At 46.7% G+C, this 15,329-nt stretch overlaps 1 protein-coding gene across 4 annotated transcripts in view; it reads right to left on the reverse strand.

Moving 5' to 3' along the window:
- Positions 1-15,329, reverse strand: part of LOC119168181 (uncharacterized) — a 411,631-nt gene that overhangs the window by 222,331 nt on the left and 173,971 nt on the right. For 3 of the 4 annotated variants that reach the window (XM_075882494.1, XM_075882493.1, XM_075882495.1), the window contains one exon: positions 8,874-8,984. The exons of the other annotated variant lie outside the window; for it this stretch is intronic. In XM_075882494.1, the coding sequence (XP_075738609.1) occupies positions 8,874-8,984 (111 nt within the window). The remainder of the gene's footprint in view (positions 1-8,873; positions 8,985-15,329) is intronic. 4 annotated transcript variants of the gene reach the window in all.

Raw genomic sequence — 15,329 nt, forward strand, 5'->3', positions numbered from 1 at the left:
TGCACAGAGCCTACCTCACATGAAGACTATCCACCTTATGCGGGGGCCACAGACGACCCATTTGAGCAGGCTATAACTAGCGCTGAAATACGCGCGGTAATAGCAGAGCTCGATACTAAGTCAGCCCCCGGTCCTGACGGAGTCACCAACAAGGTACTCCGCAACCTGGCTGACCATGACATTGAATCATTAGCCACCCACATGAATGAGATTTGGGAGCAAGGGAGCGTCCCGCCAGAATGGAGGGCCGCGACCGTCATACTCATTCCCAAGCCGAACAAACCCCTAGAACTCGACTCTCTACGACCCATCTCCCTCACATCCTGTGTGGGTAAGGTCATGGAGCACGTCATTTTCCGTCGAGTCACAAAATATTCAGAGCGAAAACACCTCTTCCCATTCAATCAAGTAGGGTTCAGGACGGCTATGGCCACGCAGGACGCACTTCTCATGCTGAAGGAGACGTTACTTAGAGTAAGGAACAAAGACCTCAAAGCGATCTTAGCTCTTGACTCAGAAAAAGCTTTTGATACCATAAGCCACGCTCATATACTACAGGAGATTAAGGAGGCAGGCTTAGGCCGCCGCTTCTACAAATACATCCGCTCTTTCCTAAGAGCCAGAACGGCCACACTTAAAGTTGGGGATCTCAAGTCGCACACCTACAACCTAGGCCCGTGCGGCACACCACAAGGGTCGGTGCTCTCACCGTTTCTTTTCAATTCAGCCCTCAGGCAACTTTCGCAAAAGCTGAAACACATCGAAGGCGTAGAACACGCGCTCTACGCCAACGATATTACTATTTGGCGCATTGGAGGGAACGATGAACAAATCGAAGCGAGCCTTCAGAAAGCAGTCACCGCAGTACAAACATTTTTAAATCCCACGGGCCTCAGACTATCGGCATCTAAGTCCGAGTTGCTGCTTCTGCCACCACAGTACGGCCGCACCAAAGGCGAACCTACCATACACCTCTCCACAATGGATGGCTCGGTTATCCCGATAATGTCCTCGGTTCGAATTCTAGGCGTTACCCTGCAGGAGAATGGCAAAAACGACTAAACCATCACACATCTGCCCAAAAAAGCTGAGGCAGTCATTCACCTCGCCCGACGCGTCGCCAATGGACACGCAGGACTTACAGAAGAGAGCTTACTACGCATCTTTCATGCATTCTTAATGAGCCACGTTCACTACGTTGCCTGCGCTCACCCATGGAGCAAAGGCGATGAAACTAAAGTAGACAACCTCATCCGAAAATGCATGAAACGAGTACTTGGTCTACCCATGTTCACAAGCACGCAGCGCCTCCTAGCCTTTGGGGTACATAACACGTTCCAAGAAATCACCGAAGCACAAAGAATGTCCCAACTCATACACCTGTCTTCGACAGCTGCGGGTCAGGAACTCCTCTCACACATAAGTCTTCCTATCCCAACTAAAGTCAACGAATCAGAACCGTTACCGCAACACCTTTACGATAAAATCACAGTGCTACCCTTCCCCAAGAACATGCACCCAGTGCACAATCAGACTCGAAGAAGGGCACGAGCTCAAGCCTTACTAAAAGTAGCCAACCTACATGCGGCAGACGTGGTTTTCGTAGATGCCGCTAAATACGTGGACAAACTCTACTTTGCAGCTGCGGCGGTCGCCCCAGATGGAACAGCTCTTAATGCTCTTACCGTAAAAACACAGAAAGCCTGCGAGGCTGAACAAGTGGCCATTGCCCTTGCTCTAGCACTCCCTCAGCGCGACACAATATTTACCGATTCTAAACCTGCTGCACTGGTATACCGCCGCGGTGCACTTTGCCGGGCGGCATTAAGAGTTCTAGCATCTGTTCAAATAACTGTAGACAAGCACATCCACTGGTTCCCGGGTCATGAAGGGATCAACGTTCAACCAGGGGTCCCCAACGGGAATGAGCTGGCACATAACCTCGCGCGTGATCTTACGTGCCGCGGGGGGTCGCGGTCCAGCTCACTGGCCGGGGACAAAAACACGCACCGGGAGCCACTCCTATCATATCACGAAATTTGCTCGCACTATAAGTTATTTAGAAAGCAATTCCCCTCACCTCACTCAGCACTAAATAAAGCACAACAATTAACGCTTCGACTGCTGCAAACGCAAAGTTACCCCAGCTCCTATATCTGCAGCAAATACCTACCAGATAGAAGGCCAGAATGCCCCAAATGCCAAAATTCAAGGTGTGATTTAAGTCACATGCTGTGGCAGTGTCCCGTGCTAAGTGCTAGCTTCAGGTCCCCTGCCACCGAGGACGACTGGATCAACCACCTCAGGAGCCCCGACAAGGCCCTTCAACACCAGGCCGTCCAGAAGGCACAAAAGGTGGCTGGCGAGCTCCGACTCCCAGTCCCCACATGGGCGGAGCCATCAGGCTGGCCCCTGTAAGAGGTGCCCAGTCCCCTTCAGGACCTTTAATAAAGTTAATTCTCTCTCTCTCAATCATGCAACAAGACCTCGCCAACCATCTTAGAAAGGTCAGGACACTGTGGACAGGGCCACACATAAGGAGTTCTCGTGGTCAGCTAATGACTCCCACGAGTAAATGCACCACTCCACTTCGCATCGGGGACTCTAGCTTCGTGGCCACTTTCATCCTGTTGCAAGACTGCTGTAAAGAGCCAATTTTAGGCATAGATTTTCTTCAAGATCATGGCGCTGTTATCAACATCCCTCAACATATGGTGACATTTTGTGCACATTCGTATGCCAACAAAAGCAGCGACGAACCATGCGGCTGTTTGCGAATTACCGATGATTTGACGCTCCCACCGAGATCCTGCTGCCTTGTGTCGGTGTACAGTGGGTGGCCTTGCTATAAAGATGTGATAGCGGAGCACATAGTTGCTCTTTTGCTCACGCAAGGCATTTTCATTGCGAGAGGCATCCTGGCGCTTACTGGTAGACAGGCAGATGTGCTCCTCATAATCTTCAGCAACGAGCGCAGTCAAATCCAGAAGGGTACCGCAATCACCTACTACGACGATGTAGACCAAGCCAGGAATTGTTTTGCTTTGCAACCAGATCTGGCGTGACTGTACCTTCCTCGATAACTTTGTCGGTGGACATCTGCTCCACGCTACGACCCTCTGATAGGAAGCGCCTAATTGAACTTATACACCAATTGGAAGACTGCTTTTCGCGTACGTCAAATGTCCAGCAAACACCATTGACCAAGCACCCCATCATTAGTGAAGACAACACGCGACCGATTCGGCAGAACCCCTACCGTGTTGCTCCGAAAGAGCGCGAGGAGATTCAGAAGCAAGTACAGAAGATGCTCGAGGATGACGTCATACAACCTTCGAAAAGTCCTTGGGCGTCCCACGTGGTTTTGGTCAAGAAAATGACGGCAGCTTGCACTTTTGTATTGATTGTCGCAAGTTGAACCAAGTCAAAAAAAAGGCGTCTATCCACCGCCTCGCATAGATGATTCACTTGATCACTGTGTCAAGTGCGCTATTTCTCTTCAATGAACCTCCGAAGTGGCTACTGGAAGATAGTAGTCGACGAGAGAGATCGTAAAAAAATGGCCATTGTGACACCCGATAGCCTTTACGAATTTAAGGTGCTTCCTTTTGTGTTGTGCTCAGCACCAGCCACTTTTCAGCGTCTCATGGACACCGTACTATCAGGCCTGAAGTAGCAAACATGCTTGGTCTATCTGGACGATGTTATTGTATTCTCAGCAACATTCGAGGAACATCTCAGCCGTTTATTCACCGTCCTCCAAGTCTTACGTTTGACTGGCCTTACTCTAAAACTGAAAAAGTGTCATTTCGTTTCAACGAACTCAGCTTCCTAGGCCACGTTATCAGTCACGAAGGTGTTCGGCCTGACCTGGCCAAAATAGATGCTGTAGCACAATTTTCTGCACCACGCGACAAAAAGGACGTGAGACGCTTCTTAGGGTTGTACGCCTATTACCGGCGATTTATCGAGGACTTTTCGTCTATTCCGGCGCCATCGACACGACTCACGGGTGAGGACGTCCCCTTCTTTTAAGATAAACAAGAGCAAACGGCATTCAAGGAACTACGGCAATGCCTGCAAACACCTCCAGTCCTTGCGCACTTCCACCAGGAAGCCCCTACAGAACTACAAACTGACACCAGCAATATAGGTCTGGGTGTCGTTCTGGTGCAGTGGCAAGACGGCTGTGAAAGAGTAATAGCCTACGCCAGCAGAACTCTCTCTCGCCCGGAGGAGAACTACTCGACAACCGAGAAGGAGTGTCTCGCCCTGGTGTGGGCAGTCATCAAATTTCGTCCATATTTGTATGGCCGCTCTTTCAAGGTTGTTGCGACCCTCACTCTTTGTGCTGGCTCACCAACCTTAAAGATCCATCCAGGCGTTTGGCGCGCTGGAGCCTAAGGCTTCAAGAGTTCGACATGACCATCATCTATAAATCTGGGAAGAGGCACACCGACGCCGACTGTCTCTCACGGTCGCCAGTGGAGACTGTCGGTCGTGATGACGAAAACATCGACGCGGCATTCTTGGGAGTCGTCAACACGGCCACTATTGCACAGGAGCAGCGCAGTGACCCCGAGCTGTTACCACTCATTGAATATTTAGAAGGACGACGTAAGGACGTGCCGCGGTTATTTGCCAGAGGACTGCCATCTTTTTGCTTGCGAAACGATGTTCTCTATAACAGAAACTTCTCACCAACCGGCAACCCGCACTTGCTCGTCGTGCCTGCCTCTCTTCGAAAAGAAATTATGGAAGCGTGCCATGATGAAGCAACTTCTGGTCATCTAGGCTACACCCGAACATTGTGCCGACTGCGATGCAAGTACTACTGGCCAAAGTTACCCGCTGATGTTAACCATCACGTGCGAACTTGCACCGACTGCCAAAGACGCAAAGCACCTCCTAGCAAGCCAGCCAGTCTTTTACATCCAGTCCTAGCACCAGCGAAGCCGTTCACTCTGATTGGAATGGATTTCCTGGGCCCCTTTCCAACCTCCACAACAGGTAACAGATGGATAATCGTGGCCACCGATTACATCTCCCGTTATGCGGAGACTAAAGCTATGCAGCGCGGCACAGCAGCAGAGGCCGCTCAGTTCTTCATCGAAAACATCGTCCTTCGGCATGGCGCTCCGACAGCAGTGATCACAGACAGAGGACCTGCCTTCACCGCAGAACTTTTGGAGTCGGTTCTCAGACTCAGCGGTTCAGCTCACCGGAAAACAACTGCTTACCATCCGCAGACAAACGGACTGACAGAGCGCCTCAATAGGACCCTCACAGACATGATCAGCATGTACGTTGACACAGAGCATAAAAACTGGGATCAGATATTGCCGTACGTGACCTTTGCCTATAATACCGCTCGACAAGAAACCACTGGAATGACGCCGTTCAGTCTGATCTATGGTCGTGAAGTCACGACAACGTTGGATTTCATGTTGCCACTTGAGTGTGACGACATCCATGTAGACGCCAAAGAATTCACTCAGCACGCAGAGGAAGCCAGACAGCTCGCGCATGTGCGCATCTGTCATCAACGGCATCAAGATGCACAATGGTACGACCCCCGACACAAGTTCATCAGCTACACACCAGGCCACAAGGTCTGGGTCTGGATTCCGATACGTCGACGTGGACTGTCTGAAAAACTGCTAAGACGGTTTTTTGGCCCATACAGGGTCACGTGACGCTTGAATGAAGTGAACTACGAAGTTGTTCCTGACACTGACTGCAGTTCTAAGCACCAAAGGCATTTACCTGAAATCGTGCACATGCGTATGAAACCGTATTTATCGAGTTAATTAGCTCCCGGTTACCGTGTTGGCGTGACCACTTCATACGCCTAGTAGAGCGCCTAAGTTGCGCATCTGGATGATGCCTCTTTCGGAGGGAGAAAAATGTCTTGTGCTTGCTCAAGAAAGGCGATGGCAGCTGTGCATGTGCCATGAAGGACTATGAAATGGACGAAAAAGAAGAACTCGCTTGCACATTCTATTAAAAAGACCGACCTGCTTCTGGTGTCTCAATCTCTGCAGCAAGACCTCTATTTTGACGTCGTGACAATCTAATGACCCTCCAGAAAATGTACCGTACAATATATGCCTTTATACGGATGACTGTGTTTTGTATCATCAAATAACAAACTCCATAGACTCCTCCTCTCTCCAGGATGATCTCTTCAAAATTCAAACACTGTGCAACCGATGGTACACGTCTCTCAACTTATGTAAGTGCTCTCACGTATTCTTTCATCGCCACCATAAATATTTAGCGTCTTCATACTCTCTCAACAACAAGTCTTTGACTCAATGCCAGACATTTAAATACTTAGGAGTATATATACATCATATCCACCAACTAACCAATTCATGCAATCGATTATTAGGTTACCTACACTGTAACTTATCATCAACCTCCCCTACAGTCAAATTACTTGCATATGCAACGTCGATCTGATCAAAACTAAAATATGCTTTTACTATCTATGACAAACACCAAAATAATATTTAGTTAACTCTCTTGCATCAGTCGAGAACCATATATTAACACACCCTCATTTCAATATGTATAACAAAGGCACTAAGAAAAATGAATTGCAAGAAAAAAATTTCAAGGCATCCAACAGGGTATTTGAACCAGTAACCCTTCGACAGCAGTGTTAGACAACTCAGCCATACATCATGCATGCACCGGCATAATAAAGGAAAGTTAATTATAGACACTATCTCTCGCAAGAGCTTGGGCGTCTTTTCGATCACTGAAGGCTCCTAGATTTGAAAACTGCCCTTGAGACGCACACGAAAAAAAGGCCCCTTTCTGTGTCCACTGGTAATATGCAACAAAAAAATATATATGTCGTTGAAAGACGATAGTCTTTTGCTTGGAGGTGCTGCGTGAGATATTAACGCTATCTGGCCGTAATGTCGGGAAACAGAAGCTTGTGTAGAACGCAGAGCCACTGGTAGCCGGCAGCACCATATCGTCTTAGCGAAGCATAAAAAATACTAGGTCTTCAAACTTACATATCTATGCATTTCTATTAAACAAATGCACTACCTAATACTTAGGTCTTGGTGTAGCACCTCAGATATGCGTAATATTTGCTTTTTTATTGACAATGTGCACAAGTGTAAATGCATTCACCAGTTCAATATGGCATACCGTTCAGCAAATGCTGAACTTTGGCCGGGTGGCCGAGTCATGTTACAGACAGACCAAAAGATGAATAAAAAGACAAACGGACCAAAACTTTTGCATTCAAGTATCTTGAGAAAGACTATCATTTTTAAAAACACCGCGCCCACCTTGTTTCAGACGCGACCACATAGCAGGAAACATGAAGGGTCATTTCGTGCACCGCACTTTACAAGAAAAAAATATTTAAAGGTGTCGGGTTCCGCATGGTTAACGGTTGCAGGGCATTGATGAAACACAAACGAGTGAAAAAGTGTGAAAAACTTTTTTTTTTAAACTGAAACAGAAAATCACAAGCAGCAATTCATTGCATCCTGCTATGCTCGGAAAGTTCTTTTTTTTTTACGGTCACTAGCTTGAACACTAGTGATAATTTATACTCAAGACTCTTGATGTCATCGGACTGTTTTGAAAATTTCTTACAGGTAGCGCTCATAGTGGCCTTAATTTTCCAATCGGTAGAGCACTGCTCTTTCAGTGGTGGGAATGCCTTCCAGCATTTTGGAGCAGGCAAAATCTGCTTTTGGAGGAGGTGTGTTTGGAATATGCATGACACATGAAAGGAAGAAAATTTAGCTTTAATTTAGTCTAATGCTTCCTCAATTTACATACCATAACAGATTATACACAGAACTACTAGAAAAACTGGCGCGTTTGTCAGTGGTCGCCACATTGACTTCGTTTTTTCCAATGATTGCACGGGCATTACCGCTACCGCGCAGATGTCACAATGGTTGATCGGGCGAGCACCCTAAAAGCATGGCAGGCATCACGTCACCACCGCTGCACATGTGCAGTATTCTGCAGAAAAACGCCTATTGGACTGCGTCGGTTGCCAAACCGCTGTTTTGCCATGAGTAAATGCAGCAGTGCAATATGAACCACAGGGCAACCATCACATAGTTCTGCTCATGATAAGCACTGTTAGCGTTACTTTCGGTTGCAAAACCAGCTTGTGGTGCAGAAATAGTGCCAATTAACAAAAAATAACCTTTTGGAGCAGTGTGGTGCAATATTTGCCAGTTGGCACAGATTGGCGCAGGTTTCCCACCACTAGAGTATTCACATTGTAGACGTTCTAAAAGATTGACCTTTATATCTCACATCAATTTTTTCATTCGCTTTTAGTGTTGCTTTAACTGATGTCAGTGTGTTTTCCTACGATTACAGGTTTCATTCCGAGCAGAGCATATGAATGCCTCGCACACATCCAGGTTCATAGTGCATACTGGTTGGATACGTAATAGAGAAAATGGTAGGAAGGAGAAGATGAGAGCTCGCGATGAAAAAAATCCGTCTGCACTCGAGTCAACGTTTCGACAAGTGGAAGACAAGTCTGCCAATTGAAGAAACATGAACTCGAGCGCACAAGCCTTGTTCACACATTTTTTCTATATGTAATACAAGACATACACAAAAGTTGCAAGTTGCCTACGGTCTTTTTTGTGGAGGAGGGGGGGGGGGGGGTGCTGTTTCTTTGCAAAAACAAAGGTTTACACACACACCAAATCGTGAAAGGCAAAAGGAGGCAAGTTTGACTTTCTTTTTTTCTAAAAAATGCTTTCAATGAAGTAGTTGAAGAAGAACACAGACAAATGAAATCGCAATTAACAAGATGTATCTTTTTTTCCTGGGGAAACCATGTAGGCAACCAGATGACGTCAACTTGCCTTGTCGTGCTGAAGACGACGTTTGATAATCTTAGAGCAGCAGACGTTGACGGCATCCCGAATGTGGCACGTGTTGAACTCCAGGAAAGGCCGGCTGTCAATCACCAACACCTGCGGGAAGCAAACTTTCCTTGTTGGCACAAAGTAAACGCTTTCACGGCTACAGCCAACGGTAGTATAGCAATCAATGTGAAAGTTAACCCACACCGACGAGAAGCAAAGGAAAATCATTGAACAGAGAGTACCGTGAGAGCCAATAAAATAATTGACAGATGAATCTACGTTTCGCGCTAATCGTACTCTTATGTAGGATGAACTATAGCCAAGCAAACTCCTTTTACTAACGCAACCAAGTAACGATGATGTCCGTGTGGCGCAGACAGGATCAAACATTCTCTGTTTAAATCGGGGCTCGCCAACCTAAGACCGTATCTCGGTGCCCAGCACGCCGTCACAGCCCGTCTTTACTTCCTATCTAGACTGTAAAGAAGCTTTATAGTTTTAAACATTTTCGTTTCAGTTTCGTACATGACTCCATTCTCTAAATTTTTTTGTTTAGCTCAAAAGATTGCCTATCCATGGTTTAAATATTGAGGCATATCAAAAGGTCCGTAGTCGACCAAAGAACTAGGAAAATTTGGAACTCTTCAGAGGCTACTTTGTCACCAAACAACAATAACCTCCTGTCTTGCTAGAGTTACCTTTTCAAAAACGTGGCGCTCACTAGTCCTGTGAAGTCACAAGGTCTCTCACTCATTTGTTTCTCGAAGATCAAAGCCAACTACTTCTCAGTCAGCTGACTATAATCAACCTTCGCCCCCCCCCCCTACCTAATTCGCACTGCCTCGGGAATATGGCCACCTTGACCAAACAATGATGCCCTACAATGACACCATCATGTGACAATTTCATGTGATGTCTCAGCGACATCCTCTGGACGTCGAGGTGCCTGAGCGATTCGGTCACATTTGTTGACGTCAACGGCCACCTCTTCCATTCTATGAGGCATTTAATGTTGAATTCAAATGGCACCTAGTTGGAGCAGCCGATGGACTGTGCGAGCGAGCATTTGACACTGGCGTAGAGCAACGAATCCGAATCGGCAATATGAAAACAATCCGCGCCATCGGAGCAAGCATGAAAACAAGAAAGAAGGGGAAATTCTTGAGTCCCAGAATACCTCGCGCGCAGTTATTTCATTCCGTTAATTCTGCTGTCGAAGTTTGTTGAATTACCACTTGTACGTAGCAGTTTCAGTGTCGGTCACAAGATGCGATAAACTACTCATAGAGGAACTGGAGCTTTCCAACTTGAAGCAATCCATTGAGCAGAGGAAGTAATTCCGCAGAGTCTGCCCGGTCTGCCATGTCATACACCATTACTGCCAAAACACGCGACAGTGACGATGCCCCTATGTGGGCGAACGAGCTAAAGGGAGCACGACACGCCGAGTTCCGGCCCACTCTGCCGATTTCGGCTAAGCAATTTTTCCTGCTCCTCAGTGTCAAACGCGCTCTCTCTTTAGATCACTCGACCACCACCCTCACTCTGCCTATGGAGCACACTTGGCCCATTGGCACTTGCTCCATTGGCAGATGCGATCCAGTGCCTACGTATGCGAGGTGACCAGTGAACAGTTGTGCAGCGCGAGCAGTCGGTTTTGCACAAGTGCAATCAGATGGCCCTGCGAGGCGGGAGAAGGGGAGGGACAGTTTAGCAAGTGTCACACGTGGCGAGTGGTGACAGGTTAGGGAGAGAGCAACTAGCGCGCACTGTAAAGAAAGGCGTGACCTACTTGGCACCGCCCCAACACCTGCGGCCATAGAAGCGTGGAGCGGATGGAGGGACAGCAATACACAGGCTAGTCAAGAGCTGCTTCGCATCTAAACTTGGTGGGACTCTGCCATAGCAATTCGACATACAGTCGAACACGATTAAATCATACTCACATATATCGAATTTTTGGGTATATTGAACTCCCAGCTATCCCTTTGAAATTCATTCGTAAAGGTAAAGAAATTCGCATGTTTATATCGAACGGTATATTTACCCGCCTTAAGATATATTGAATGCCGTGCGAGCTGGAACGTGCGCTAAGGCACTTGCCCCCCCCCCCTCCTCCTACGATCTCCGTGGAAACACGGCTCAATGCGCGAATTGGAAAGCACTTACCACCGCCGTGCGGGACCACGCCTCTGCCGAAACCGGACACGCTCGAAAAAAGGCAAGGGTGAGAGGGCTCCCACTGCACAATCTCCAACTTGCGGAACACCATCTTTTTTCGTTTCTCTTTTCGTCTGTCATGCTTTCTCCGCGCATGCATCGGCTCGGAGAGCAGGAACAAAGAAGCCGATGTCCTCTCCCATTTGCCTTTTCTTTCATTTTTTGTTGCTGTTTTGCAAGGTTTCATCAGCCAACCACAGCTCGCGCCTTTTGCTGTTGCCCTCACACTGCAGGTAGCCACCGCTTCGAGAGCGCTTTGTTGCTCTCAAGCTGTCGAGTCGCCTACGTACCACCGTATGTGCAGCTTTCTCTTTTGCATGCGTGGTGTGCAAAGCTGCTGCGAACTCTTATAATTGTCTACTTCTAGTGTAGCTATTGCCATCGTCAAAAAAAAAACAAGATCGTTGGCTTTGCAACGAAGTGTAATGTTATTCAGCGTGTTGAGACGAGCGAAAAATGTTCGACCGTCGCGAACGACTTCGGGATACCACGGAACACTCGGAGTACCTTGTTGAAAAAAAATGCAGATATCAAGGCAATGGCGGTGGAACAGCAAATGTCGGGAGCCTGTTATATGCGCGCTTGTGCCCATGGGAATGTAGAAAAGGCACTCTGCCTGGTTTTTAGAAGTGCGCACGAAGAACAACATTCATATGTATGGCTCAATGCTGATCGCCAAGGTCAAATGGTTTGCTGCTCTACTCGATGAAACAACTTCGCCGACAACAGCGGGTGGCTTCACCAATATAAGTAGTGCTACAAAGTTGTTGGCAACATCATTTCTGGCGAAAGCGAAGCTGACAGCTGCCAGGAAATCCAGCAGTGAATGACGAGTGGCCGGAAATCTCCGTGAAGTTTTCTTGTCCGGAAATCTTCAATGTCTGGTGAGACGGGAAGACAGACACAGTGATCAACTGCTTCCGGAAGGCAGGCTTTAAGAAGGCGGAACTTGCGGAAACCGGTAAAGACAGTGACAAGCGCATAAACGATGCGTTTCGCGAGTTGTGAGAAGATCGAGACTAGCGTCTTCAATATTTCTAAAATGAAAAATCAGGCCAAGGCTAGCCTTTTTTTTTTTTATTCACACAAATAAATCATTCTTTGCGGCGTGTGTGGGGAATCAGCTGTCATTCTAGAATTCACCTATTATTCGTGATGATCCGCTACAGGTACAGCCCTCAGGGCCTCTATATTTCACATCGTATTTTTCATATATCAAACTAATTTGCAATCCCTTTCGAGTTCGATATATCCGTGTTCGACTGTAATGCTTTCACCTTCACAATGCCAAAAACCAACAGCGCAGAAAAAAAAAGAACAAAGCAGGAAGGAAAACAAGAGGCCGTGGCTGAGCAGTTCCCACCAAACACACGTAATTGACGCCAATAAAACTGCCAGGTTGCGTACATACGATGTAAGTGTGCAATCTGTAGTACTGACTGTAAAAAAATATGATTTTCATTCCTTGCGCACGACAAACACACATGATTTTGGCTATTTAGTAGACATCTTTGTGACTTTTTTTTTAGAATTTTTCCTTACTTTTCACGTGATAGCGGTAAAACGCTTCTTTCACCAAAATCTTGGAACCGGCGTCGTTGGTTGTCAGCACAGAACCACTTTCTTTGGCATGACCGAAAAATCAAGAAACACGCAAGTAAAGTAAATAATAAAAATTTGCGTGTCCGAGTGAGGATCGAACTCAGGCCATTTGTGTGGCAACCAGGTGTTCTACCAGACATCCAGGTCTCTGTTTGCATAATAATATAATATTGTTCGGGTATAACGTTTCTAAAACTCGACATAATTATGAGAGACGCTGAAGTAGAGGGCTTCGAAAATTTCCACCATTTGGGTTTCTTTAATATGCACCTAAATCAAAGCACACGGGATTCAAGTATTTTCTCCTCCATCGGAAATGCGGCCGCCATGGTTGGGATTTGATCCCTAGACCTGCAAGCCAGTAGTCGAGTGCCTTATTCACTGGACCACTGTGGTGGTTGTTTGTGCTTGTAAATGTGAAAATAACTCTTGCTTTACGCACATGCAACCTGTATAAGGGCTTCACCATACACCATGTAATATCGCAGTAATACTGCGCGGCACAAGCGTACATAGGGTGTCAGAATGTGTGGCTATTATCACGACTTCATGGAGTAGTTGTGCTATGAGCGACGTGTCCTAGTAGCAAAAATAAATAAATAAATGAGAAAGACACTGCTGAGTGGTAGAACATCTGCTTGCCATGCAAACGGCCTGGGTTTGATCCACACTCGGACCGGAATTTTATTTATTTATTTTATTTGAATATTTTGCGATATTTTGGTCACACACAAGATATTTTTTTCGCTTCCAACCAATGATACCGAGACTAGAATTTCCATTAACAGGCCTTGTAATGCTGTCACGTTAATGAATTTCATTGATCATTTTGCTAGGTGTCCTGCCAGTTCCCGTGTATTTTCTGCGCTGCAAGTCCACGAACAATCATGACGGCTCAAGAACTGCCCTCTAAGGAATAATGGGGGGCACCTAAAATGCGCATTTCGTTCGTCGCAAACTTTCAACAGGAGCGCAGCATTCGAGAGAAAAAACCACAACGTGCGCGTCTTTCGTAGCAAACTGGCAACAGGAGCGCAGCATTCGATAAAAGAAACTAACGTAGACAAGAAAGAACCAAATGGCACGAATAATGCGCACTGAAGCAGCATCAAAACGGATGGCCTTGCACAGCGAGCTACAATGGAGCCAATAAAACAAGTTTAGGAAAAAGAAAAGAGCTTCCCTTCGAAGAACTAAGCTTTCTGCAATTAGCCACACCTGATTGGTTCACCTTAATTCGATCAGTCACATGCGTCGTCATATTATACTCAAGTTAAGATTTCTAGACTATTATACGTTACACGGAAACGTAATCATGCAGCTATCATGTTTTCCATGCCTCGCGTAGATGCCGACGGCAAATGTTCGCGTACATCGAGGCAAATCTAAAGCTTTCGTCTAGTTATTTATTAGCATTATTAGCATTCCCTGAGCATGCTCAGAGCAGTCTTCATGGGCATCATGCTCAAACAGCAGAGACATGGAAAGTTAACAAGTTTCAGCATATATTTTTAAAGGCTGGTGGTGGTGAGAAACTATATTATATTCACAGTAAGAGGTACAGATAAGGCGAGTCTGAAGGGCTCACCTTTCACTATCTCTGCAGCTGCCACTGCGGCTCACGTTCTAGCCACCAATGCCTTTGGGCTTGGAGGTCAAAGCAGCTTAGCAGGATAGCTTCCCAGTCCTCTCGCGTGGGGTGGGGTTGGGGTGGGTAGGTGCGATTTAAAGGGCATGCCCACACTATGTGATAGGTGTCACAAGACTCCTCCGCACAGTGCGGGCCCGCGCCCAACAATGTCGAACTAAAATATCTCAGGACTGCCGGGCACAGTACAGTATTGAAGAGGCGAATAAGCCAGAGCACCTCCACCCTGGTGAGGCCTTTACAGAGGGTGGGATAGAGACCACGAGAGCATTGATAAAGAGAGGTGATTTCTCTAAAGGTAACAGCCGAATTGAAATCACGTTCCGGAGCTGTCTGCGAATGAGGCAATGCCCGATGAGTGAGCGCACGGGCCCCAATGTCGGCTGTGTTGTTTCCCTCAAGACCCGCATGAGCCAGAGCCCACACGATGGTATGACAGGCCGGATATCCTGTATACTCGCAAGTGTGGAGTATTTTAGTTAGTTAATTCGGCTTTTTGTGGCAACTGAGACTATGCTGCACCAGGCACAAGGTTTTTTAGAAACGGGCATTCAGATGAAGCTTTAAAGCTTATTTAGACAACCACATTCTTTTATGAAGCTTATCACGTGACGCTCGGTTACTAAAGAATGATCTCCTAGATGTAGAGATGGGTATAAAAGTATATGTTTGTTTAGTGCAAAGAAATAATTTATCCTCTGGGTTTTGATAGTGGGGCATTCGATTAAGATGTGCATAACTGATAGCAGTTGTTCGCATATTTAGCATATTGGTTGTTTTTCATTTGTGAGTAAAAAACTAAAAATTATGTGTCAAGTGTATGTGCCCAATGCGAAGTCAGCATAATATAAGTTCGATAAACCATTCTTGGTGACAGCTGGTCTTCCATTTACAAAGTATCATCATCATCATCATCACCACCACCATCATCATCATCAGCCTGACTACGTTCACTGCAGGACAAAGGCCTCTCCCATGTACCA

This window comes from Rhipicephalus microplus, unplaced genomic scaffold (assembly GCF_043290135.1).
Source record: "Rhipicephalus microplus isolate Deutch F79 unplaced genomic scaffold, USDA_Rmic scaffold_12, whole genome shotgun sequence".
NCBI lineage: Eukaryota > Metazoa > Arthropoda > Arachnida > Ixodida > Ixodidae > Rhipicephalus > Rhipicephalus microplus.